The 26,164-nt window shown below is 44.4% G+C and overlaps 1 protein-coding gene across 6 annotated transcripts in view; it reads left to right on the forward strand.

Annotated features, from left to right (window-relative positions):
• The window catches only part of TNRC6C (trinucleotide repeat containing adaptor 6C), a 148,440-nt gene that overhangs the window by 114,764 nt on the left and 7,512 nt on the right, over positions 1-26,164 (forward strand). For 3 of the 6 annotated variants that reach the window (XM_087441684.1, XM_087441685.1, XM_087441687.1), the window contains 13 exons: positions 177-319; positions 1,855-2,004; positions 3,544-3,690; positions 6,201-6,320; positions 8,778-8,861; positions 9,136-9,367; positions 13,107-13,274; positions 14,277-14,468; positions 14,950-15,093; positions 20,822-20,938; positions 23,034-23,228; positions 24,156-24,226; positions 24,840-24,979. In XM_087441684.1, coding sequence (XP_087297810.1) covers positions 177-319; positions 1,855-2,004; positions 3,544-3,690; positions 6,201-6,320; positions 8,778-8,861; positions 9,136-9,367; positions 13,107-13,274; positions 14,277-14,468; positions 14,950-15,093; positions 20,822-20,938; positions 23,034-23,228; positions 24,156-24,226; positions 24,840-24,979 — 1,903 coding nt within the window. Of the gene's footprint in view, positions 1-176; positions 320-1,854; positions 2,005-3,543; positions 3,691-6,200; positions 6,321-8,777; positions 8,862-9,135; positions 9,368-13,106; positions 13,275-14,276; positions 14,469-14,949; positions 15,094-15,965; positions 16,538-20,821; positions 20,939-23,033; positions 23,229-24,155; positions 24,227-24,839; positions 24,980-26,164 lie in introns of those variants that run through there. The other 3 variants (XM_087441686.1, XM_087441689.1, XM_087441688.1) reach the window with 3 other exon arrangements.

A 26,164-nucleotide genomic window follows, 5' to 3' on the forward strand; every position in this document is an offset into this window, starting at 1 on the left:
GGGACCAGATCTGTCTAGGGTCGGCCAGAACGAAACCAAGAGCCTCCCTGTGTTCTGGAAGGCTGATCTTAAATCCTTCCCTGAGGCTTCAGCTGGCACCCATGGTGTGCTCAGCATCATCACTGACCCTCCTCGGGTGTTTTGTGTTAAGTGTTGCTCCTGTGGTTGTACCGTAGGCGCTCTGCTGGAAAAGAAGGTGGACATGGACAAGCGTGGACTGGGAGTGCCCGACTACAATGGGATGGTCACCAAACCCCTTGGCTGCCGCCCACCAATCTCCAAAGAGTCTTCCGTGGACCGCCCCACCTTTCTTGACAAGGTATGGCTTTGGGAGGTTTTTTGTTTGTTTGTTTAACAAGAAGTATTTTTCATTTTTACTGTGTCCTTAATATAAACTGGATTAAAACTTGCTGGACTATAATATTTAAATGACTTCTACCCATTTTTTTCTAGTATATATAAATGTTTAACGCATAAGAGATAGTGTTGTATTTCCTATGATGCAACTACGAACAAAAAATACTGAAATTGAAAACTGATTTTCATTTTATTGGATGAACTTGCCTGGCTTATTTGCTTCAATTTGTCCAATAGACGAAGGTCATCAAATTTCTATGTTACTGTCTTATTTTATATACACGGTTCTTCCAATTGGAAATGATGTGTTATATGTTAATTTCAGAAAAAGGGACTAGAGGTGATTGGGCATGTGCACCTGTGTCTGGCTGGTCCTTGCTGGATCAACCACTTCAGAGAACATTCTGGTGTCTGTGGGAAGATCCCCTTGGATGTTTAACAAGTCCAGTCACCAGTTCAATCCTTTTAGTATTGTTGTGTGTTAATGTCCCCTCTCCAGATGAGTGTGGCTTCAAAGGGGGAAAATAACATCAAATTAAATTCAATCAAAATGTTGAACCTTGAAAGTAAAATTAAAGGAAGAAAGGATAAGTTAAAAAAAAAAAAAGGAAGGGCTCACAGGAGAAGCGATGAGGCTTCATCTCTGTTCTCAAATAAACGAGGTCCTCTGCCAGACGCTCCTCTACAGGAAGTTGTAGCCATGGAGGCCAGAGGAAGGCTCAAGTCCTTGTCTTGCCCTGTACCAGTGTGGGCGGGGTTCAGATCCAGGATGCCCAGTGAATAACTACGAATAACTTAGTCTCAAATATTATTTGTTGTTTGTCTGAAATTCCAGTTTAACTCAGCATCCTTTATTTTTATTTGCTAAATGTGGAACCCTGACTTATTTCCTTTTCTTTAAAATGTGGGATAATACTATAGGCTTATTGTGAAGTTAGATGAGACAAAATTTGCAAAAGGCATGGCACATAATGTGACCTCAAATATAAAAAAAAATTAATAGGATTCTGTCTGTTTTATAACTTACCCTATTATTAGGTTAAAACAAATGAAATTGCTCTGTTTGTAGGTTAAAAACTGTTGAATGTCAGCAGAATTCAACCTAATGTGTACCTCTAGCCTTGTAATAACTTCTTAAAAGGAACTTGTTTCTTTGAAAATGGTCCTAAAATGTTTTACAAATAAGACTTTTGCCAATGTTTCTCTCTTTCTCCTGACTCCTACTCCTAGGCAGGGTCAATATGGATGAGAATATTTTAAGCTAATATATGTGTTTATAAAATAATTGTTAAAATGAAAAGAGCATCTTAATCCTGTTTCTCTTTTTTCTTTTTCCCCTCTTCCTTTTGCCCATGTTCTTCATTCTCTTATTATCCACGCTTTTTTGATCTTTTAATTCTTTACTCATCCATATCCCTTTATATGTCCTTGGGCAACTTTTGTGCTTCGTCTGCGGATGGACACTGCACACAGCTCACCCTTTCTTTCTCCAACCAGGATGGTGGCCTAGCGGAAGAGCCCACGACTTCACCATTTTTGCCTTCACCAAGCCTGAAGCTCCCCCTTTCAAACAGTGCACTCCCTAATCAGGCCCTGGGCGGGATTGCCTCAGGGCTGGGCATGCAAAACTTGAATTCTTCTAGACAGGTAAGGCTATTGGGAGAGAGCCCATGGGGTCTTGGTTTTACCTGCCTTTAAAAAGTGTGTTTGAGGCATAAACTTTCTTATTTTTAATTCATACCTGTATTTTAAAATGTGATCAAATATGTGAAGGGAGTTGAAATACTGTAAGGATCTCCCTTCAGGTGATTTCCCAGTGTCAAGAGTTGAACCCAGTTCTTGATATTGAACCATGTTAGAGGAAATGCTTCAAAATTATATGTATTTTTACACATAACTAAAACGTGTTTGAGTTCAGCGTCTTTGGTGCAAATTTACTGCTAGTATAAATGACACATATTGCAGAGTAGTCTTCGGTTGCCAGATCTATTCATAGATCTAGTTGGTGCCATCCCCTTTGTCCTGGCAATCAAAACCTTAAATACATTGATCTGCAAGAAACACCACATTCTCCCCTTTTTCCCAGACATCTCTTCTAAGGTTCTCAGTGGTTTTCAGAGAGTTGTGTTGGCCTTTTTCCCTGCCTCTGACACTCTTGGGGAAGGGCAAAGTCACTGGCAGACATCACTAAAGGGAAGGCCTGAGAGTTTTGATTGATTGCTGCTTCATGTCACTTCTCTTCCCTAGATTCTCCAGAATGAAATGGTATGCAAGCACATCATGTTTTTCCTGTCTGTAGAACTTCCCTTCTCATTGATTTTCTCACGGATGAGGCTGACACACACACACCTTTGCAACTTCTCTTTAAGTAGATGCTGTGATATTTGGGGTGGCCCAACAGTGCCATGTGTGCCTGTTGTCCCGGGGTAACTATCAGCAGTCCCTCTTCCGCTCTCAGAAGCGTCCAGTCTGCATGATTCTGGAGATCTTACATTGCTAACGCTGGTGGCAGTTCAGTAGAACATCTGCACTCCAGATGTTCTGCCATCTGAAAGCCACCAACCCAGCAGGCAGTGCTGGGAGTGAGCCCCTCAGCAGGGGGTTCTGCTCAGTGCCTTTCACCCACCCTACCCATCAGATAACTCATCCCGCTGAGCAGAAAGTACAGCTAAAATATATTTATATCTCACACAAAGTTAACTACCTGAATTTATCAGTTTATTCAATTTCAGGTTTTGTTGTTGAAATATAGTCATATTTCCTATTTGAAAATTTTGCTATTCTCTCAAGTGAGTAACCCCCACACATTGTTATTCTCTAACTCAGCACAGATATCCTTTTAGAAATGTATATTATTCAAATAGCTATGCGTATTGCTATTGTTTGTAGCACTATATTATTATAGTTTCTTTGAATGTGATAGCCTTGTTTGAGGACACTAAAACTGGCGCTGTTGTGTGGCTTCTGTGATTTAAAGACGTAGGCAAGCTTCGTGGGCTGATTTTCCATCATCTGTAACCAGTTTAAACAACATGTATTAAAAATTCACTTTGGTACCAATTGACGGGAAATAGAAACCATTTTGCTTCGTGTTTAGGAAAACAAAGCGTTGCACCCCGCCCCCCTCCAGTGTTCCTATAGCTCCCGACTTTGTCACGACTCTGTCCCCTTTGTGTCTCCCTGCAGATACCGAGTGGCAATCTGGGTGTATTTGGCAGCAGCGGAGCAGCACAAGCCAGGACCATGCAACAGCCGCCGCAGCCACCCGTGCAGCCTCTGAACTCCTCCCAGCCCAGTCTCCGTGCTCAAGTGCCTCAGTTTCTATCCCCTCAGGTCAGACTTGCGTCCACGCGTCACTGAATGAGGTGACACAGATGCAGGCGTTCTGTGGTGTCTTGTGCCACAGCCATGTCACTGTTTTAAAGTGAGAGCAAATTAACCCGCACCTACCAGGGGGTCTTCCAGGGTTGATCTGTCAGTCTGATTCTCCTGCTCCGGGGGGCGGGGCGGGGGGGGGTTCATAATTGCTCCTTGGGGTGCCTCAGCCAGTGAACCAGAGCCCGGCAGCCACCTGTCAGAAGCAGTATTGCTAGGTGAAATGTTAGATGTACCTAACACGGGACCATTGATGTGACTTTTGTCCTGGTCTTGAGAAATTGATTCAGATGAACCCAATGAATTGTCCTAGATTGGTGGGCGAGGAAAGTGATGAGCTGAAATATTGCTTAGGATGTAACAGAAACCACTTAGAAGAAATGAAGGATTAAATAATGCTTTAGGAACAAACTAAGTGTGATGATATATAATAGTATATATACTATAGACTTTTTAGTTAAGTTTATTATTTAGTATTAGATCATTTTTTCCCATAGAGATTCTTTAAAAAAAGATCAAATTAGAATTAAGGAAAAGGATATTGTTGTTCTACATAGCTCTAAAGCATAATATCAGTTTTTTCATGTTAAAATTGTTTACTTTTAGAACATTCCATAGTTTTTAGACTTTGGACTGAATTTTTAATTACAATGTTACAGTTCTTACTCCTTATAAAGAATATTCAGTAATTGATTTTAATGATAAATTACAGAATTAGCTGGAAGTGATTATCACTCTCTAATTGTTTGAATACAGATTTGTGCACTGTATTGAGATGGCTGAAACCTGGGTAAAATAATAGTTAAATTCATTAGTTAGGATACAGAGTAAACAGCTATAACAAAGAGACCCCAAATACAGTAACTTAGACAAGACACATTTCCTTCTCTCTCGGGTGACAGTGCAGAAAGTGGCAGCTCCACCACAGCCCTTTTGCCACGACAGGGAGGCAGGCGAGAGTCCGGGCAGCACCTCTCTGCCATGGCTGGGGAATTGCACGGACCCCTTCCACTCACGTCCCACTGCCCAAACCTAGTGACACAGCCCTCCAGCCTGAGGGGTAGAAGGAGAGGTGGGCCCTGGGGGACGGGCAGCAGTCCTCCCCACACACAGCAAACCAGTGGGTCCCAAATGTCAGTCATCTGTGTGCCCCGCACTGCCTGTACCAGTCCATGATAGGCTTTCTTTCAGTTGACTTGCCTTGTTAATTTAAATAAATGATTCTTCAAGGAAACTTTACATATCTACCATAAATAGAAAAATCAACATTTTTCTAATACACATTAGACAGCTATTAAAGTAAAAACGCTCATTCATGTCCTACCTGAAATCATCTTCCACAAATACTGTGATAAACGGACATAGCGCACAGTGGAAAACATTGACACAGCCAGTGCCAGGCCGCTGACTGGGTCAGAGTGGTGAATCCCAGTTGAAGAGGTCCCCTGCATGGGAAGGCGCATTGACAGTTAAGGTCAGGGCTGGCAGAGCCATGCGAGTGCCTGTGCCACAAGGGGGCTGGGGCAGTCATGCCCCCGAGAGGAACGTCTGCTCCCCCGAGCAGGGGTAGACCTCTCCCCAAGCATGTAAACTCGGGGAGTTACTGCCTGCCCTGGGACTCGCCCTCTGGTCGGGGGCATGGTGCCATCTACAGACCTCCTAGGGGGACTGATCTGAGTAGCCAGTGTGAGAAGCACGCACCTGCCTCCTTTGATAAGGCTCGAACCGAGTGAGAATAACTTCTTCCCTGAGACCCCCTGCACTGTTTCCTGTCCTTAAATTATGCCCACTTATTTTCACTTGGACGGAATATGAAATCAGTTACTGATAGGAGTGACCCAGAGTCACTCCTAAAAAAGAAATTGCAAAGTTAATTCATAACTAAGTTAATTTGTAACTAGAAACTTAATTCATGACTAAAATATTTGTAGCAAGAAATTTCTTCCTTTCCCCTTCCTTCCTTCCTTATTCTGCACAAAAGCATGTTAACTATTAATGTTAAAATGTCCACAGATTTTTTAATGGCTTTTGAAGTTCACTCATGAAACAAATATAATTTAATTAATCAGTTTTGTTTTTGTGTTTTTTTTTAATGAGGAAGATCAGCCCTGAGCTAACATCCATGCTAATCCTCCTCTTTTTGCTGAGGAAGACCAGCTCTGAGCTAACATCTATTGCCAATCCTCCTCCTTTTTTTCCCCCAAAGCCCCAGTAGACAGTTGTAGGTCATAGCTGCACATCCTTCTAGTTGCTGTATGTGGGACGTGGCCTCAGCATGGCCGGAGAAGCGGTGCGTCGGTGCGCGCCCGGGATCCAAACCCGGGCTGTCAGTAGTGGAGCGCGCACACTTAACCGCTAAGCCACTGGGCTGGCCCCAATTAATCAGTTTTGAATCTCAAAACTACACAGACAAGTAAATATTTTAATAGAAATTCAGTGTCTAATAGTATATATTTTGTGTTAAACAGGTTCAAGCACAGCTTTTGCAGTTTGCAGCAAAAAACATTGGTCTCAACCCTGCACTATTAACCTCGCCAATTAATCCTCAGCATATGACGATGTTGAACCAGCTCTATCAGCTGCAGCTGGTGAGTGAATAGATCTCAAGTTTTAGAAGAAAGAGTGCTCTCCTGACATTCACCTAGATACACCAGCAACATACACACTGACTGAAAAAAGTGGTTAATATGACACTTTTCTTCATGTCAGGGAATGTCATTGAGACTTTTATGAAGGTTTTAAACTATTAAAAGAATTAGGAAGAGTTTCACTTAAAGATGTTTTTACTAAGCTCTGTAAATTTTTTGGCCCCTTCGTGTTCCAAGTCTCCAGATCTTACAATTAAATGTCTTTTAGCTTGAGCTGTCCACCAGCCTTCCTCATCCAGAGTTTCTCGTCAGAACCACTGAACACAAAAAATCATTTGAGTGACTATTTTCTAAATTCTTCCAAGGATGGTATACACAAATACCATTCTAGAAGCATAAGAGAGAAGTTACTTCCTTACATACAGTAGATGCATTAGAAATTAAGACTTAATTCCCTCTCAGAATCCCTTTTGAGAAAGGCTGATATAGCCTAATAATTCTTGAAAGTTTTATAATTTAACATATCTTGAATTTCTAATTTTCAACAGTCTTACCGCTTTTATCCCAAAGTGCCGTGTCATTGTATCCCGAGATGCATACTGAATTTGTGTATACTAAAGGACCAAGTGTATTATTTCTTTCTTTAATATGTTGACGACTGACTTAGAAGTTTTGTCCCACAACTTCGCCTCCTAGAAAATGACCAGGAATCATGAAGGAAGAGGAAAAAACGCCTCCGATAGACAAAACCATTGGCGTCAAACCTTTCCTTACAGGAGAGTCCTGGGCACTCTCGGGCCTGACCCTGTGCTGTTTGTTAGACACTTGTCTAACCAGTTTGAGTGTCTCATTTCCCAGTAAGTAGCTGGGTAGGATGGGAGGAGGAGAGTGTCCTGAGACAAGTCACAGTGTTAATGAGTACACAGACCTCTGGACGTGGGGTCAGGGCTGGGACTAGACTCCTGAGCCTGTTTCTTCATCCATTAAAGGGAGACAGGGGCACCTCACAAGACAGTGGTAAGGCTTTGGGTGGGTGGTTCAAGTGTATAGTACTGTTGCTTTTACTGCCAACAGCGACGAAAAGAGACCACTGACCTCAGATGGCGAGGAAACAACCATAAAGCATATTATTGAGCACTCTTATTATAGAGAAAAATAGCTTTCTCCTCCTTGATCACACTGAGGACTTTGCTGTATTCTGACATGACACTAGCTGATTATCATACTGATGTTCCAGAGTCTTTTATTCATACAATAATTTTTTCTTGACCCCTATAGTGTGAAAGACACCAAGAAAATGTTGAATTATGTTTAATGTGTTCTGTCTTAAAGACAATATATACTGGTTTTACATTTTTTTACAGAAATATTGGTAAAATAAAGTTTTGATGCATCCTAAAGTTATGTTTTAGGACCTAGGATTCACTTAAGTATTTTATTCCTCCATAATTTACAGATTAGTGAGGCATTTTTTTTTTTGTGAGGAAAATCAGCCCTGAGCTAACATCTGATGCCAATCCTCCTCTTTTTTTTTTTTTACTGAGGAAGATTTCTGGCCCTGAGCTAACATCCGTGCCCATCTTCCTCCACTTTATATGGGACGCCGCCACAGCATGGCTCAACAAGCGGTGCGTTGGTGCGCGCCCGGGATCTGAACCTGCGAACCCTGGGCCGCCAAAGCGGAGCACACACACATAACTGCTTGCACCACCAGGGGGGCCTCGAGGCATTTCTAATAGTGTAATTTCTACCTTTATTTGGATTCTCTTTGAATACGTCCTCTTGTCAAAGATGTCCCAGAAAATCCATGTTGTAAGAAACAAATTTACCATATTTATTCGACCAACATTTTGAAACAATCAGAGGACCAAACCTTGTGCATCTGGGCACTGAAGAATCTCACGATCCTTTTAGTGGGCTTCGTAGATGGGGGTCTGTGTGACAGAAGTACCAGATGCTGGGTTTCAGGCTCCCTGTTGACTGGGATCAGCACACGGCTCCGGGTACTCACAAGCCTTTAACGTGTTATTCTGTGATCGTCTGGGGCAGTGGGTCACCGCTCTTCTGCCACTTTTCTGAGCCATTCTGGACAACTTCCTCTGTATCATTATAAGAATAAATTTTTTTTTCATTTTACCCTCATTTCTTTTTATTTTTAGTTTGTATGAATCGAGGAGAAGAATTTTGAAAAATATTTACTGACAAAACTCATTACCAGTACTAAACAGGGGTACTGACTGAGTTACTTTGTAAAAATGTGTGCACTAGAAGGGTTTGGAAAGACATTTCTCCTTTTAAACATGCTTCTTGCCTCACAATATGCTGAAACCACAGTATGGTAAGGGAACCAATAGTCTTGGCTGTTTTCTCTTTTTATTTTTGAACTAATGTTCAAAAGTTGAACCATTTGTTGATGCCTTTCTTATAATATTTTAATTATTTTCTTTCTGTCGATAGGCATACCAACGTTTACAAATCCAGCAGCAGATGTTACAGGCCCAGCGTAATGTTTCCGGACCCATGAGACAACAGGAGCAGCAAGTAGGTGTCATCCAGATGGGTGTTTAGCTGGATTTGTTAGCTACAGTCTTCCCTGATCTAAGAGATGCTAATTGGTGAATTGTTATGTTGTCATTGATTTTTCTCTTGCTCCGCCACCCCTTTTAAAAGTCTTGGGGTCACCTAGGTTTGGGAGGAGGTTGGCCTAACCAGTAGTGGCCCAGGGATGAAAATAGTGGAGACTGAATGCACTTGATCTGCAGGCAAGTGATGGGCGTCACTTCCCACCTGCTGAAGTGCACATCTCCGCCACCAGGTTGCGCGCACAATCACTAACCTGCAGCAGCAGATCCAGCAGCACCAGCGCCAGCTGGCCCAGGCCCTGCTCGTGAAGCCGCCGCCACCCCCGCCGCACCTGTCTCTGCACCCCTCTGCAGGCAAATCGGCCCTGGACAGCTTCCCCCCTCACCCCCAGGCCCCCGGCCTACCTGACCTGCAGACCAAAGAGCAGCAGTCTTCACCCAACACCTTTGCTCCTTACCCTCTCGGTGAGTCTCTGTGGTCTGAGTGACGCAACAGCTGGAGGGGTGCCCGGAGTCCACGTGTGACGACCAGGGCTGCACTTCAGTGGTCAGAACGACTGGCCGGTGCTGAGATATCACGTCAGAAATGTAGTTCCAGACAAAATCAGAGAGCGGCTATCCCAGGGCTTCTTAGTAAGGGAGCAACACTAGCTGTCTTCTGCAGAGCAAGAGTTTTGCTACAGCTGTAAATACTTTCAGTATAAAATCTTTTAAAGTAGCCAGTGAAAACCCTCAAATTCTCTCCTTTCCATGGTTGAGTCTGCAGTTTGTTCCCTTCCTAGTTTACTCCTTATTGTTCTATAGCAACCATTGTCCTCCAGCCTAAACCACAGGGAGGAGTTTGTAATGGTTTTGCCAATAAAGGTGTTCAGATTTATATGAATCAGGCACTTCTTAAAAAGCAATGGTTGTCCATACAGCTCACGTAGTATAGAATGTGATTCGTATAATCAACCAAATCAACACACATGCACTGGCCCCCTAACCTGTAGGGAGCACGATCAGCACTTGAAACCCACAGGTCAGTAGAAGATACCCTCGAGGTCCTACAGGGTAGTCAGGAGAGAGAACTGAAGACCGAGCAGAGCAGAAGCATCACAGGGAGGTATATGTCATAAAGTGGTTGTGCACAGAGTAATTTGCTGTAAGAATCTAGATACTGATAAAAGCACTTCAGGCTTGTCTGTTGGTTGTCTGTTAGAGTCTGAAGCTACAGGACAAAGGGACTCAGTAACCCGAGAAATACATATCCAGAGGGGCAAAGGCCAGGTGAGTGATGGTAGATTCGCTACGGGCTTTTCATGGCCCTGTCTATAGCACTACCAAATGTCTCTGAAAAGAGTGGTGTATTCTGATCATATGAGCACTTTCTACTTGACATGTAACCAATGTGTTATGTCTTTAATACGAAACTAAGTGCTAAACTATGATTATTCTGTCTATTTATTATTGTCCCACCCATTACTGCCCTTTATGTTTAAGAAGCAGCAGAGGGGCCGGTCCGGTGGCGCAAGCAGTTAAGTGTGCGCACTCCACTGCGGCGGCCCGGGCTTCACCGGTTCGGATCCCGGGCGCACACCGACGCACTGCTTGTCAAGCTATGCTGTGGCAGCGTCCCATATAAAGTGGAGGAAGATGGGCACGGATGTTAGTCCAGGGCCAGTCTTCCTCAGCAAAAAGAGGAGGACTGGCAACAGATGTTAGCTCAGGGCTGATCTCCTCACACACACAAAAAAAGCAGCAGCAGAGTCTAGTAGTTAAGACCTGACTTGAGAATTAGACTACCTACATCAAGTCCCAACCCCACCACCACCTGGCTCACCACTGGCTTGCACAACTTGCCTAACTGTTCTTTGCCTCAGTTTTCCCCATCTATAAAGTGGGAATACTTACCTTATAGGGTTCTTTTAAAGATTACACGAATTGATATGTAAAGTTCTTATGATGGTGCCTAGCATATAGCAAGCACTTTGTAAAATGTTAGCTATTTGTGTAAGCACATCTTTTTTAGGAGTAGTTGTTTTAGAAACAAATTCAATTCCATCTGTTATCCTAAAGTGCTGTAGCTTCAGCTTCCTAGTATCCATCTGTCCTCTTAACCTATATTTGGAGAAAAAAGTACACTAATCTTTACTCTTAAAGATTAGTTTTCTTAATACAAATGAAAGAATTAGTGCAGTGAATCTTCAAAATTGAATGAAAAATAATTTTGATAAAATTTTATAATCTTCACATTAAAGTTACAAAATAAATGTATTTAAAATAAATAACTAATAAAGTATAAGAAACTTAGCCTGTAAATTTGACTGCCTGGTTGGTTCTCAGAACTTCTTCAGCAGTTGTAACTCCATCCACCTTCCTTCCCACACGCAGCCTCTCCTTGTCATGCTTTCTCTTGACTCTTAGAATTTGTCGTCTGCACGGGAAGATCAAGCATATAAAAATGAAAAAATAACCTTCATAGCCAGTGTGATATGATTACAGAGGTTCACATTCACCTTGGGTAGTGAAAGAAAAATCAGAGCAGGGTTTAAGCTTGGACCTCAAATGAGTAGGATTTCAGTAAATAAGGAGGAAGCCTCACACAGAAGAAAGGGCATGTTCCAGGGGCAGTCGTGTTGACAGGGGCCCCGCCAGGCCAGCTGACTTGTGGAGGGGGAACAGAAACGAGACAGGGAAGTTGGGAGAGAGGGTTGAGGCCCAGTGGTGGGATTTGGAGCACTTTGAAGGCCAGGCTGAAGCCCGACCTCGTTGTCCCCTACCTGACTAGATCTGTACAAGTGGAAATGAAGATAGCCGTTAAAGCAGATAGGCAGCCCCTCGGCAGTATCTGACTTGCAAAGGTGTTTTGTGAGGTCTGCAAAGAGTGTGTGTGGGGGGTGGGGAGGAAGGTTCAAATAAAAGTGGCTTCTAGCGTTTCTTGAAAATGGCTGCATTGGGTCTGCATTCCATATGGCAGTCATTGGCTGGCACCAGTAGCACCTGCTTGTTTAGACAGGACAAGCACTGTCCCATTTGCCACAGTCCCCACCAGGCCCACTTCACCCTCTTTGCATTGCCTACTTGGCCTGTATAGGCATTTGAGTTTGCAGGCCCCGATTTAAAGTTAAGAACACAAATGTTCAGAACCTTGCTTAGAAATAGAGATTCACTCGTGGTTATGTACCAGGATATGTAGTGATGTAGTGTGGAAATTGCCTTGTTAGAAAATGATCTGTAAATACCACTCCCATTGATTCTGCTCTCCAGCCAAGCAGTCTGTCCAGCTCCTAACTGGTGTGCCCATCAGGAACTCTTTCCATCATCGCGTTCCCTCTCTTCATTAGCTAGCACAGCAATGGTACTTGTCAGATATCCCAGGACCTGCTGTTAGCTGTGAGAAATAACCTCAGGATCAGCGCCATTCCAGCAGGGGGCAGATGGCGCCACCCACACTCTCAGCTAGTTCAGTTCCTTAGAAATAGTTTGATAGTTAATTCACACTCTCCTGAAGAGCAGACTTTTGTAAAGTGAGTTCACTCAAGGTGGTACTGAATTGTCCCACCAGCTCGTTCTATAGGGAGGACTTGAGAACACCATTTAGAATTCTGGAAGTATTGTTTTCATCAGGTGAGTTTCCATAAGATACCCTAAGATCAGAAAAGATTTTCCTAATTTTTTAGACTTGTTCTGTTCTTCTGTGGGCTCTGAGAAGCCTCAGGACCATGTTTAGCACTGAAACAAGTAAAATGAAGAGGGTCATTGGTCTTACTTAATCAAAGACTATTTGTTACCATTTTCACCTTGATTCAGAAATAATTTTCCTTGGGCCGGCCCCGTGGCTTAGTGGTTAAGTGTGCACGCTCTGCTGCTGGTGGCCCGGGTTGGGATCCCAGGCACGCACCAACACACTGCTTCTCCAGCCATGCTGAGGCCGTGTCCCACATACAGCAACTAGAAGGATGTGCAACTATGACATACAACTATCTACTGGGGCTTTGGGGGAAAAAATAAATAAATAAATAAAATTATAAAAAAAAAAAAAGAATTTTCCTAGAAATATGTGTTGTTAAGAAGAAAAAAGGTTTTTTTCCCACCAGAATTAAAAGTTATAGTTAAAGTAGTTGGCTGTGAATTAAGAGTTAGATTGATTCTCTAGAAGAGCTTTGAAAAGTAATAATTTAGAGGAAGAGCAGGCATATCCTAACAGCGTTATTATTTTTAGCTGGACTGAACCCAAACATGAATGTCAACAGCATGGACATGGCTGGTGGTTTGTCCGTGAAGGACCCGTCTCAGTCCCAGTCACGCCTCCCTCAGTGGACACACCCCAACCCGATGGACAACTTACCCGGTGCTGCTTCTCCTCTCGATCAGAACCCCAGCAAGCATGGTACGTCCACGCCAAGATGTGTGGTCTCCTCCCTAAGCATCCAGTGTATAGCTTGCTCATTTGTTACTCGTACTGCATTTCTTTTCTAAAACTTCAGTGCTGAAAGCTGAATAAAAAGTATTTCATTCCATCAGAGTATGTAAGATCCAAGCTAGTGTCAAGATCAAACTTCTGGAAACCTCAACCACCAGATCTTAGCTACAAACCCAGAAGTAATTGAAAGTGCCCCAGAGCAGCAAAGAATATAGGTCATAGACTGCATACCTTTTATTATATCGGTATTCTTCAACAAAAAATTTGAGTCTGCTGAAAAGAAATTTTTTCAATAAAATGATAAAACGCAATGGAAAATCAAGTGCCTAGAAAGGAGGAAGAGGCAAAGTGCTGATAACTACAGGAGGCGATCTCACGGTTAAGCATGAAATTTGGTCCTAAATTTCCTCGTAGCATAAACAGCAAAGGAAATTTAGTAGCATATATAGTTGTCTCTTGATAGAAAGTATTCTAAAAAGAAAAAGAAAATTCTTCCTAATGGTTAGTTCTACAAGAAAATCATCACCTGCTGTCTAGGCACTTTCCTAGGCAGGAGAGAGCCTGAGGCAAGTTGGTTAGTCTGTATAAAGTTAAGGCCTCTGAGTTCACATGGCCAGTTTGTTCTTTCCTAGGGGGGCAGTGGACTAGAGGGAGGACGGGCCACAGACAACAGCAAGTTCCATAGCTAACCACAGGGACTCCTAAGTTGGCCCCCAAAAGGCTCACTGTGCCAGCTTCCTGTGGTATGGGTGTGCATTTTATCAAGATTTCCAACTTGACGAACTAAAATCATTCTTAAAGAGTTTCAGTCTTTCAAGAACAAAGTTTGGGCTAAGTGAAATAGTTATCTTAGAGAATGCTGGACAAACTGAGTCTGACAGTTTGTGCACCTCTGAAAAGGGCAAGGCCTGGCAATGAGGGCGCAGGGTGTCCCATTCACTCGGCTCTTTGTTTCCTGCTGTCCTGCAGGTGCTATCCCTGGAGGTCTAAGCATTGGGCCTCCAGCTAAGTCCTCCATTGACGACTCCTATGGCCGGTACGATCTAATGCAGAACAGTGAGTCACCAGCCAGTCCTCCAGTAGCTGTTCCCCATAGCTGGTCACGTGCCAAATCTGACAGTGACAAAATCTCGAATGGCTCCAGCATCAACTGGCCCCCAGGTAAGAGCATGCAGCACTTCTGTGCAGCAGCAGATCAGAACATGCTCCAAGCCTAAGGAGAGCGCTTAGACCCGAGAGAAACCAGGACCTGAGCTAAGAATCCTGGAAGCATTCCGCCATATCTTTGGCTTTTTCACTGGAAATCCATTTGTCGGATCAGTTTTGGGTGAGGTTGGCATCAAGTGCTCTTCTGTAATCCCTTAGTTCGTAACAGGAGTGGAGGAGAATGGGGCAGGGAGCTCTGTGCCATCTGGTCAGATTGTTTCTAGGCTTTATCATGCTGTCTGAACACAGTCTTCATGTGGTAGCTACAATACCTGGTTCTAGTTTGTTCCAAAGAATTAATGATTTACTGAAAGAAAGTCTAAAATGTGCCTCTTAATTTAATTAGATTATAAAAATTTCCAGAAATTATCATGAAGCAATGTGAAGGTACTCTAGTACTCATGTTTTGATTTTCATTTTGTTGGGAATTTTCCAGAATTCCATCCTGGAGTTCCATGGAAAGGACTTCAGAATATAGATCCTGAGAATGACCCTGACGTCACTCCTGGAAGTGTCCCCACCGGGCCTACCATCAATACCACCATACAGGATGTCAACCGCTACCTCCTCAAGAGTGGAGGTGAGGAGAGGGCCGCTACACCTGCATTTGCGCGGATGGTCTCTGCATGCATTCTGGGGCATCGGGGGTGACGGTCTGGGATGTGAGGCAGGGATGGTATAAGACACACTTCATGGGTACTGTCCCTAGCCATCTGAAGCAGCAGAAGAAGTGGTCTGGCGGTGCTTGTGGTAAAAGTAGAGATTGATTTGGGCTAAATGTTTTTGCTGGATTTATTAACACATCATTTTTTATAAGCATTGTGTTACAAATCACAATATTAACCTTTAAGCTTTTTAATGAAAAAGTTTCCACTTGAAATCTCTTTAAACTAAAAAGTGAATTGATGCTTTACTCATCCATCTCAGTCTGTTTTTCCTTTCCACAAAAAGTCTGGCAAAAAGACTGAAATCAGTCCCCAGGAGTTTTTTCCTGGCACAAACTCATGATGTTAAATTTTGGCACACCATATGTCGGACTTCAGGATCCAGTAGGAAGAAGTGGTAAGCTGAGCTGTGAAGTTACCAAACATAAATACAGATTTCAAATGCAATATTGAGAAGGGTAGTAACTCACTCCCTGTGAAGGCATGCAAGTGAAGAAGTTCTTTGAGTGCCGTCACTGATGAAGTTTGGTCAGCAGCATTCTAACAGTGTGAAAGAATAGCTAGGTTACCATAGATGCTTATCACTAATAAGGCCACTTAGACAGTTCCCAACACTTTAATTTAGGTTTCCTACTTAAAGTATGACCTGTGCGAGCGATGCATTTCTTTTTGATGGTTCTAGAAAGTGACAGGTTTCTAAGTGTGTCTGTGGTTTGAACAGAAAGCCAACATAAATACAGATCATCCTTCCTGTTGAATGCCGTGCATTTCTTGTGCTTCCATGCAGATGCGTCTTAGAGCAGGAGTGTTGTGGGCATCCCCTCTGTCGGAGGCAGATGAGTGGTACAGGGGCCGAGAAGCTGTGGGAAATGGAGCCTCTGTGAGATGGCAGGGGGACAGGGAGGCACAAGCTGGAAATAAGACTCAGCCCTCACTGCTCGTCACCCTGAGTGTGGCAGCAGGGTTGTGCCAGAGCAGGGAACTTTGGTCAGTGAATTTTGAGGATTGTGGAGAAGTGTGAATAAGCTGTGCTGATCCAAGTGTTAAAAGACGTTGGGAAATCATACTCAACGGGGAAAGACTGAAAGCCATTCCTCTGAGAACAGGAACGAGGCAGGGCTGCCCACTCTCACCACTCCCGTTCAACATAGTACTGGAGGTTTTGGCCAGAGCAATTAGGCAAGAAAAAGGAATAAAAGGAATCCAAATAGGTAATGAAGAAGTGAAACTCTCACTATTTGCAGATGACATGATTGTATATATAGAAAACCCTAAAGAATCTGTTGGAAAACTATTAGAAACAATCAACAACTACAGCAAAGTTGCAGGGTACAAAATCAATCTACAAAAATCAGTTGCATTTCTGTATGCTAATAATGAACTAACAGAAAGAGAGCTCAAAAAGATAATACCATTTACAATTGCATCAAAAAGAATAAAATACCTAGGAATAAATCTTACCAAGGAGGTGAAGGACCTATACCATGAGAACTACAAGACATTATTGAAAGAAATCCATGATGACATAAAGAAATGGAAAGATATCCCATGCACGTGGATTGGAAGAATAAACATAGTTAAAATGTCTATGTTACCTAAAGCAATCTACAGATTCAATGCAATCCCAATCAGAATCCCGATGACATTCTTCACAGAAATAGAAAAAAGAATACTAAAATTTATATGGGGCAACAAAAGACCCCGAATAGCTAAAGAAATCCTAAGAAAAAAGAACAAAGCAGGAGGCATCACAATCCCTGACTTCAAAACATACTACAAAGCAATAGTTATCAAAACAGCATGGTACTGGTACAAAAACAGACACACAGATCAATGGAACAGAATTGAAAGCCCAGAAATAAAACCACACGTATACGGACAGCTAATTTTCGACAAAGGTGCTAAGAACATGCAATGGAGAAAGGAAAGTCTCTTCAATAAATGGTGTTGGGAAAACTGGACAGCCACATGCAAAAGAATGAAAGTGGACCATGTGCTATCGCCATTCACAAAAATTAACTCAAAATGGATCAAAGACCTGAAGATGAGACCTGAAACTGTAAAACTTATAGAAGACAATATAGGCAACACACTATTTGACATTGGTTTTAAAGGAATCTTTTTGGATGACATGCCTACCCAGACTAGGGAAACTAAAGAAAAAATAAAACAAGTGGGACTTTATCAGATTAAAGAGCTTTTATAAGACAAATGAAACCAGAATCAAGATGAACAGACAACCAACCAGCTGGGAGAGAATATTTGCAAAACATACATCTGACAAGGGGTTGATCTCCATAATATATAAAGAACTCACACAACTGAACAACAAAAAAACAAACAACCCGATCAAAAAATGGGCAGAGGAAATGAAGAGACACTTCTCCAAGGAAGATATACAGATGGCCAATAGGCACATGAAAAGATGCTCAACATCACTAATCATCAGGGAAATGCAAATCAAAACAACACTAAGGTACCACCTCACGCCCGTTAGAATGGCTATAATCACCAAGACAAAAAACAACAAATGTTGGAGAGGATGTGGAGAAACAGGAACCCTCATACACAGCTGGTGGGAATGCAAATTAGTGCAGCCTCTATGTAAAACGGTATGGAGATTCCTCAAAGAATTAAAAATAGAGATGCCCTATGATCCAGCCATCCCACTACTGGGAATCTATCCAACAAACCTGAAATCAACAATCCAAGGAGGCTTATGCACCCCTATGTTCATTGCAGCATTATTCACCATAGCCAAGAAGTGGAAGCAACCTAAGTGTCCCTCGACTGGCAATTGGATTAAGAAAATGTGGTATATATATACAATGGAATACTACTCAGCCATAAAAAAAGACAAAATCGTCCCATTTGCAACAACATGGATGGGCCTGGAGCGTATTATGTTAAGTGAAATAAGCCAGAAAGAGAAAGACAAACACTGTATGATCTCACTCATATGTGGAATATAAACCAACACATGGACAGAGAAAACTGGACTGTGGTTACCAGGGGCAGTGGGGGTGGGGGTGGGCACAAGGGGTGAAGGGAGTCATATATATGGTGATGGACAAACAAAAATGTACAACCCAAAATTTCACAATGTTAGAAACCATTAAAACATCAATAAAAAAAGAAAAAAAAAAAAAAAACATTGGGAAGAATCCAGGTTGCTTGGTATAGAGCAGAGCTTCCTTACCAGTGCCCAGTGGCTCATCCAGTGATCCCTTGGCCTCCGGGTGGCACATGGGGCATTCCGGGCAGCCTCCACATTTGCACGAGTGTGCCATGACGTGACAGAGGCAGCCTGGAGAAGTAGGTGAATTCTTAGCACAGAGCTAAGCAGCTGTCCTCCAGTTCCACAGAGTGCTCAGCAGAGGAGATGGACTTAAAGGCAGAAGAGAATCTAAGCCTGAGAGGCCATCAAGACAAGACAAACAGGCTGTCCAGCTCAAAGATAAAGAAATCAGACAGCCATCCATCCTGGCCAACTCGAAGCTTCACGTGGCGTGGTATGACTTCTAGGGACTTGACGTTTAGCTGTTTGTGGACCTTAGGAGTCTTGGGAGGCTCAGCTCAGGCTGCTCACGCCAGGCTTCTCCTCCATCCCGTGCCCTGGAAAACCTTTGCTCCTCCACTCCAGCACCCCTCATGGTTTGTTATTTGAGAGAAAGGGGAGCATAATGAGCATGTCTTGATGTAAAAGTTGTTTACAAAGAAACATCCCCGCCGCAGTGCAGTAGGAGTAAACTGCAGAGGCTGGACCTTGCTGCCCGCCCCTCTCCAGAGCGGGCTGTGCTGCTCCCTGCAGAGGAGGGGCTTCCAAGCTTACCCTCTGGCTGGCCTGGCTCAGGAACCAAGCCACAAAAGGCTGTCGAATTTTTGAGTGACCAGGTTGATTCAAAGTACAGAGAGAAAAAATTAAGAAAATGTGCCCTAGAAGGAAAAGAGTTAAAAGTAGCCATCTGGGCTTATATATTTTACAGAGTTTCATGATGGAATTTTCTCTTTTCTTGTATTGAGTATTCGAAGTGTTGTTTTTTTATTTACATTTTTGTTTTTTATTTATTGCCATTGGCATTAAGTTCTGATTTGATATTAAAAGTTTACATTAGCCCAGTATTTGTTTGGATGTTATTTGTAGCCTTAATGCTTATGAAGTGAACATTAACCAGAATGGGGAAATGCAGTTGTGCCGTTTTCATAGTATGTTGATACTAGCCTTTCATCTAGAAAGGAAAACTCACTGTAATTTTATGGAACAAATTCCAGTATTAAAACTAAAAATTTCAAAACTAGAACGCTGTTAAAATCTAAGTACCCTACTGTTAATTATAAAAGAAATACCACATAGGGTTAAATAGTCCATAGTCCTGGGATCTTAGGTTGATTGAATTTTGTTGGTAAATGAAAGAAGAGGGTTTAGGAAGTAAGCTTAAGATGTTCGTAGAACTGATATCTCTTAAAATTGAAGACCTGCAAATTACAAATAAATTTTAATGTTCATCAAGTCTGGTGTCCTCATCCTAAGGAGGTCGCTTATGGCAGAGCAGCTGCAAAGAGCTGTGCAGGTTGTACACTGCACGAGTCTGGGAGATGCCGCACACCTGGTAGTCCCCGTGAAGGATGCCCCTGAAGTTGTTCAGTGCACTGCGCCAGGTGGGGCCCTGTGTCAGGGGTCCCATGTCTTTGGAGCTTCTGTTTATGGTGGTAAACGTGACGACCAGACTTTTGTGTGTCGTGTCCCCTCCTCTGGCCGGCTTCCACACCCTGTGGAATCACTTTCCAAGTCAGGGAGCTCTGATTCCGCCCTGCTTTCCCCTGCACTGTCACCACTGCTTCATCGTCTCCTTCTTCCCCAGCCTCATGCTTTCCTCAGAGAGTTGTGAGGGAGAGAGACATGGAAATACACCAGACAGCAGGGAGCTCAGGTTTCTGGAGAAGCAGAGGTGCCTTAAGGACGGCCCGCACACCCTGCACATCCTCCTGGGTACAGGAACTAAGGCATTTTCAAACTCAGAGGCTGCAGTTCTGGACACAGAATAACTCCTATTCACACAATTATTAGCACAGATTCTCTTCCTTTTTCCTGTATTACAGAAGAGGAATACGTATGGGAGGTAATGGGATAACTGAGACATTTTGAGTCAGAAAAAAGTGCTGATATTTTCATGGCAGAATTTATAACAAAACGCTTAGAGTTTTGTTTTGTATTTTTAATTTTGTGGGTATTATTTGAAGTGTGGAAAGATGGAGACTGCCCTATATTTTTACTTTTATCTTATTTGAAAGGGAACTCAATGTGATCTTTTAAAACGCGGCATTTTAAACATCCTGGTGGTAATTCTCGTCTCTCGTGCTTTGAAACCCTGTCCCAGAGAAGTTCTTGCCTGTCCTGGTCTTTGCCTACTCGGCCTCAGGCCTCTCTGAGGGGCTTGGAGACCCAGAGGAGGAGGCCTGTCTGTGTCTTCCTTCCCTCCCTGTGATCTTGACCCTGTCACAGTTCCATTTTCAGCCGTCTACCAAGAGCGGCAGCATAGGAGGAGATCCATTCTTGGTAGTTAGAACTCACACACGCTAGTTAGAGTGGCTGACCCAGCACGCCTGCTACCCACCTTTCTTAGTGCCTGTTTGGTTCTGCAGGGTCCTCCCCACCATCATCTCAGAATGCCACGCTGCCTTCCTCGAGTGCCTGGCCGCTCAGTGCCTCCGGCTACAGTCGCTCTTTCAGCAGCATTGCACCCGCTCCTAGCATTGCAGGTACGCAACTGGCCTCTCGACTTGCAGGTAGCCTTGTCTTTGTTTCCCCAAGCAAAATTGACAGGCCTGGCTTTTCCTGATAGTCCCTCTGCTCCCTCCCGGAGCTGGGAGGCCATGTGGTGTGTTAGAGAGTGGGCCTGAGCTTTGCCGGAACCCCTTCGGGACCTGGGGCACAGCTGCCTCCCTCTGTGTGGAATAGCAATGCTCTTGTCTCTTCCGTGGGGTTGTCATGAAGATCACCTGATGATATAAACTGCCCAGTGCGGGGCATGACGAAGCCATGCCTAAATGTGTCTGCTTTCCTCTCTCCCTTCCCCCTGTGGCTGCGACACAGGGGTATACAAGGCTTAAAAACCATGAAGGCGGCAGCTGCTTGGAATTTGCTGTTACTTGAATTTGCCATCAGGGGTGAAGGGGACCATAGCAGGCCCCATAACTAACTCCCAGCACCCAGTGTGTGACTGCGTTCTGTGACCCAGATACCTGCAGTGCCTGGATTATTTCTCTAGTACTGTAGACTTTGTGACCTTTTCAAGTAAGAAATTTCTTTTAGGCTTGGAGGAGAATTGAGAATTGCTTGTCATAAAATCTTCGTAGGAATTTGAATCTAAAAATTTTAAGATAAGGATATAAAGAGATGTGGGCACAACAGGAACAAAATGTGTAGCAAGTTTGTAAATAGAGAACTGAAATAAGGAGGGTTTATTGTTTACAGATTTCTTCAAATAAATTTCTGTGTTCCATCAAACCAAGTGTAAGAATGCTGTAGGAACTCTTTGAATATCAGTACCTAGGGGAGAAAGTAGTTTTGATGTAGTCGAGCATCTTATTAAAAAAGGAGAGAGAGTGCTTCTGGAGTATTTTTATTCTTTCTGATGTTTACAAAGGGGATGTATTTAGACCTTTAATACTTCCATACTCGTTTAGCTAAAGAGAAGGGGCAAAATAAAGTCATCTTTCCTGTATCTAAGGCAATTTTTCATGGCATTTTTGTTTTTCTGATTAGTGACACCTTGGCTCAGACGAGTGTTTGTTCATTGTGAAGGCATATTGGACTCTGGTAGCCAGGGCTGGAGGGGAACTCGGTGTTGGGGTTTGGGTTGGCCTGGTCACTGTGGTGCTGTCCAGGGAGCGCTGCGCTGGGCTGGGGAGGGGACGTGGCAGGCGTTCAGGTGTCTGCACATCCCACCCGAGCCCTGGGCACAGGAAGGGCTGGGGCTGCTGGTTGTTACCAGTTTTGTTTTTTCTTCCAAAGAGCCTGAAAACAAACTTCCCTCAACCAATGTGCCAAGGTGCCAAACCACTCAGCCCTCAGGGCGGCTGGGCTGCACCCACTTCTACGGTGCGCACAGTGGGCGTGTCTCAAAGCTGTAACACAGAACAGTGGCAGATGTGGGTACAGGGGGTTATGTCCAAAGGGCATTGCTTTGAAAAGGGACTGATACATAAGGAAATAGCATAAAGGACATATACATGTTAGCCTTTTGACCTTGGTTAATTTGTTATGTTATAAGATCTATCCCAGGGGCCGGCCCCGTAGCATAGCGGTTAAGTGCGCGTGCTCCGCTGCTGGCGGCCTGGGTTCGGATCCCGGGCGCGCACCGACACACTGCTTGTCAGGCCATGCTGTGGCGGAATCCCATATAAAGTAGAGGAAGATGGGCACGGATGTTAGCCCACGGCCAGTCTTCCTCAGCAAAAAGAGGAGGATTGGCATGGATGTTAGCTCAGGGCTAATCTTCCTAACCAAAAAAAAAAAAAATGTGTCCCAGTAGAATATGTTCATAAATTAGCTTTAACATTGACCTACAGAAATGCTACTTTCTTGGTGGCAGACTTGTGTCTGGCACGTTTAGCAAATTGATTAAGTATCAGAAATACTGGCAAGGTCTCTACTGGACCCAGGCAAACTGTCTCTGGGCAGAAATTCAAGAGGGAGCGTGCCCGCGGTTCCCGTGGGGGGAGCTTTGCCAGGTGTTTCTTTTTCTCACGCAGTCTGCTAGACCCTGAGAGGACTTTGTATGGTTCCCCACACTGCACTGACTTTTCTTCTTTATCTCAAGAATGCCTGTGCTCCATTTCTCTTCCTTCCCAGGTAAACTTTCAGACATTAAATCGACGTGGTCCTCTGGCCCCGCCTCCCACACTCAAGCCTCTCTGTCTCATGAACTGTGGAAGGTGCCCAGAAACACTACTGCACCCACAAGGCCACCTCCAGGGTTAACCAACCCCAAGCCTTCCTCCACCTGGGGAGCCAGCCCCCTCGGCTGGACCAGCTCTTACTCCTCAGGTACGCATCAGTTCCTGTGTTCAGAGGGGTGGGTTCAGGGGGGTGAGTGCTCCGTGCCAGCTCTGCTTATCCTTTAGGGACTATGCCTAGATTTGTTCTGCAGCTCCTTTGTAAGGACTCCTGGACCCTGGGAGAGGTTAGGAAGGGGCCAAGGCACCCTGGATTCTCAGGGCGTTGGCTGGGCCCAGCACTCCAGCTGTCTGTGTTTTCAGCATCAGCCCCGGGTGACAAAGCACACAGCAGGTTTGCTCTGGGCCAGGAGGTCACCGATGGTCCCAGCACCCATCGAGGGGCGATGCTGGGCCCTCGGGGAAGGCCTGTTCAGTCAGAACACGAGTCTCCATTTCCACTTTAGTATTTGCTTCTCCACCACATTTCACTGGAGCACAGGGCTTTCTAGGCACAAACAAAACAAACCCACCAGTGTGAGACCACTGCTCCATCATAACGTTGCTGCTCTGAGGGCTCCATCAGTGCCCTATACTGAACTGTAGGGGTGAAAGAAGTGCACTGGGAATTTAAGAAACTGGGATTGAAACCAGCTACGGATAGTTTGAAAGGAGTTGTTTCAGCCTTTTAATAGCAGCCCTGTAGGTCTGCCTTGTTTTATTAACAAGTAGAATTTTAGAGAGTTGATTCTAAGTGGGGCGGGGGGTCGGGGGATGGCAGAAGAGGAGACCAGAACTTCTGGCACTTCTCACGTCTCTGTCATCACACCCGCCCCTAGCGGGTCTGCAGGGGTTGAGAGGTTGTGGTTTATCAAACCAAAAAGATAAGGTGGGTTTTCAAAGGTGGAGAAAGGCTTAGAGCATGCAGTGACGGGCTGTGCTGCCGTCTGCGTTGCTAAGATGAGAAACAGTTGGAAGAGAGCTAACTGTCTGGCTCACTTGCAGCCTTGTTGACTGAGTTCTTCCCCGGCTCGTGCAGGTTCTGCTTGGAGTACTGACACCTCAGGAAGAACAAGCAGCTGGCTCGTTCTCCGCAACCTCACGCCCCAGGTACAGGCCCCAGCACAGCGGGGAGAGTCACTGAGCGCGAGGGTCTTGTCAGTGACCCAGAGGGGCTCCCAGCTGCCTGCGATGCACACCGGTCTCCGTGCTGGGTGCCCTCATTCAGGGCCTAAAGGCAATGCAAGCAGCTTTGAGTGGACACACCCAGGGATCTTTTAACCATGTTCCTGGTGAATTGTTTACTTTTTACTCTTGAGGCTTAAAAGTATACCTTTGTAGACAGAATTACTCGCCTTGAACTGTTCCCGCTCATGAGTGATCTGACCTGTGCTCACCCTTCCCAGGGTCGGGGCTGTGAGGTGCCAGGAACCACAGGCTCTGTGTGATGTGCTGTGGTGAGAGGGGGTCGGAAGAAAACGGGGTTTTCTTCTGATTAGCTTAACTCATAAAATACAACTGAAATGTCCAAGATTAAAAAATTACATGAGAAATTACGAAATGTGAAAGGTTAATATCATGAAGTCGTATGTGTTAAGCCCTTTTGAGGACAGACATTTTCCCAGTGTTTGGTGCACCGCATTTCATATACATTTTCTTTGAAGAACGTAGTGGAAGAAGTCACAGGAAGCTCGTTACCGCCCCCCTCTGCTTCCTCAATCAGATCGATGGCTCGACCCTGCGGACGCTGTGTTTGCAGCACGGGCCTCTCATCACATTCCACCTGAACCTGACTCAAGGCAACGCCGTGGTCCGGTACAGCTCCAAGGAGGAAGCCGCCAAGGCCCAGAAATCTCTGCACATGTACGTCTCTTCTCTGCTGCTCGGCTGGCCTGTGGCTGCACTCAGGCAGTGCTGGGTTTGGGTGTTATAGGAGTGTCCTGGGGCTACTGTGACAAAGCACTGCAGGGACAGACATTTGATTGTCTCATGGTTCTGGAAGCTGGAAGTCCGAGACCAAGGTGTCGGTAGGGTCACTTCCTTCTGAGGCCTCTCTCCTTGGCTTGCAGACGGTTGCCCTCTCCTGGTGTCCTCACATGGTCATCTCTCAGCCTAAGTGTGTGTATGTCCTAACTTCTTTTTCTTATAAGGACACCAGTCATAGTGGATTAGGGCCTACCATATGGCCTCATTTTAATTTAATTACCTCTTTAAAGACCTACTCTCCAAATATGGGCACAACTGAGCTATTGGGGGTTAGGGCTTCAGCATATGAATTTGTGGGGACACAATTCACCCCATAACAAGTGTCCGTGACATGTCGGTTTCTTCTGCTGCTGAGTTGCCATGACCGTGCCCTCCAGCAGGGAAAGGCCCCCCAAGAGAGTACACATAGAGCCCAGGGATGGAAAGAAGGCCCTCCATCAAGTAATGCTGGGCACATGTCCTGTTCATGCCCACTGCTGGGCCTAGCAGTGGTCCTTATAGCCCGTTCCTCTCCCCTGGTTAAAGGACGCTTTTGAGAAGATGTGTACGTAGACCTACTCAGCAACATCGCTGGAGACGTGAGACCTAGAAAGTAGTCATTCCTATTTTTAGTCCAGGATGTAAATTACACTGATCCTAAATGATATCCAAGTTGAATGGTGCATTTACACACTTCCTCAGGAATGTACTGTCTACACCTACACAGTATAGCTGCTAGAGGTCTGAAAGGAGAGAAAAGTTCAGAATCTGGACTTGGAAGCAGCAATGGTAAAACACGAACCAGAGGGTTATTTCTGGGTGGCCTTGGCATGAACCTTCGGCTGTGCTTTTCCCGTTAAAAAAAACAGAGAAAGCCAGTGAGGTGGACACAGGAAGGTGCGGGGCCACTCCGCTCACGTGACCCCTGCTTGCTCTTTTGTTTGTTTTGAAGGAGTTTCTTTTTTTTTGAGATATAATTGGCATATAACATTGTGTCAGTTTAAGGTGTACATGTTAATTTAATACATTTATATATTGCGATATGATTACCACCGTAGCATTAGCTAACACCTCCATCAGGGT

Source organism: Ceratotherium simum, chromosome 16, assembly GCF_057802395.1.
Source record: "Ceratotherium simum simum isolate JZ-2026a chromosome 16, ASM5780239v1, whole genome shotgun sequence".
Classification (NCBI taxonomy): domain Eukaryota; kingdom Metazoa; phylum Chordata; class Mammalia; order Perissodactyla; family Rhinocerotidae; genus Ceratotherium; species Ceratotherium simum.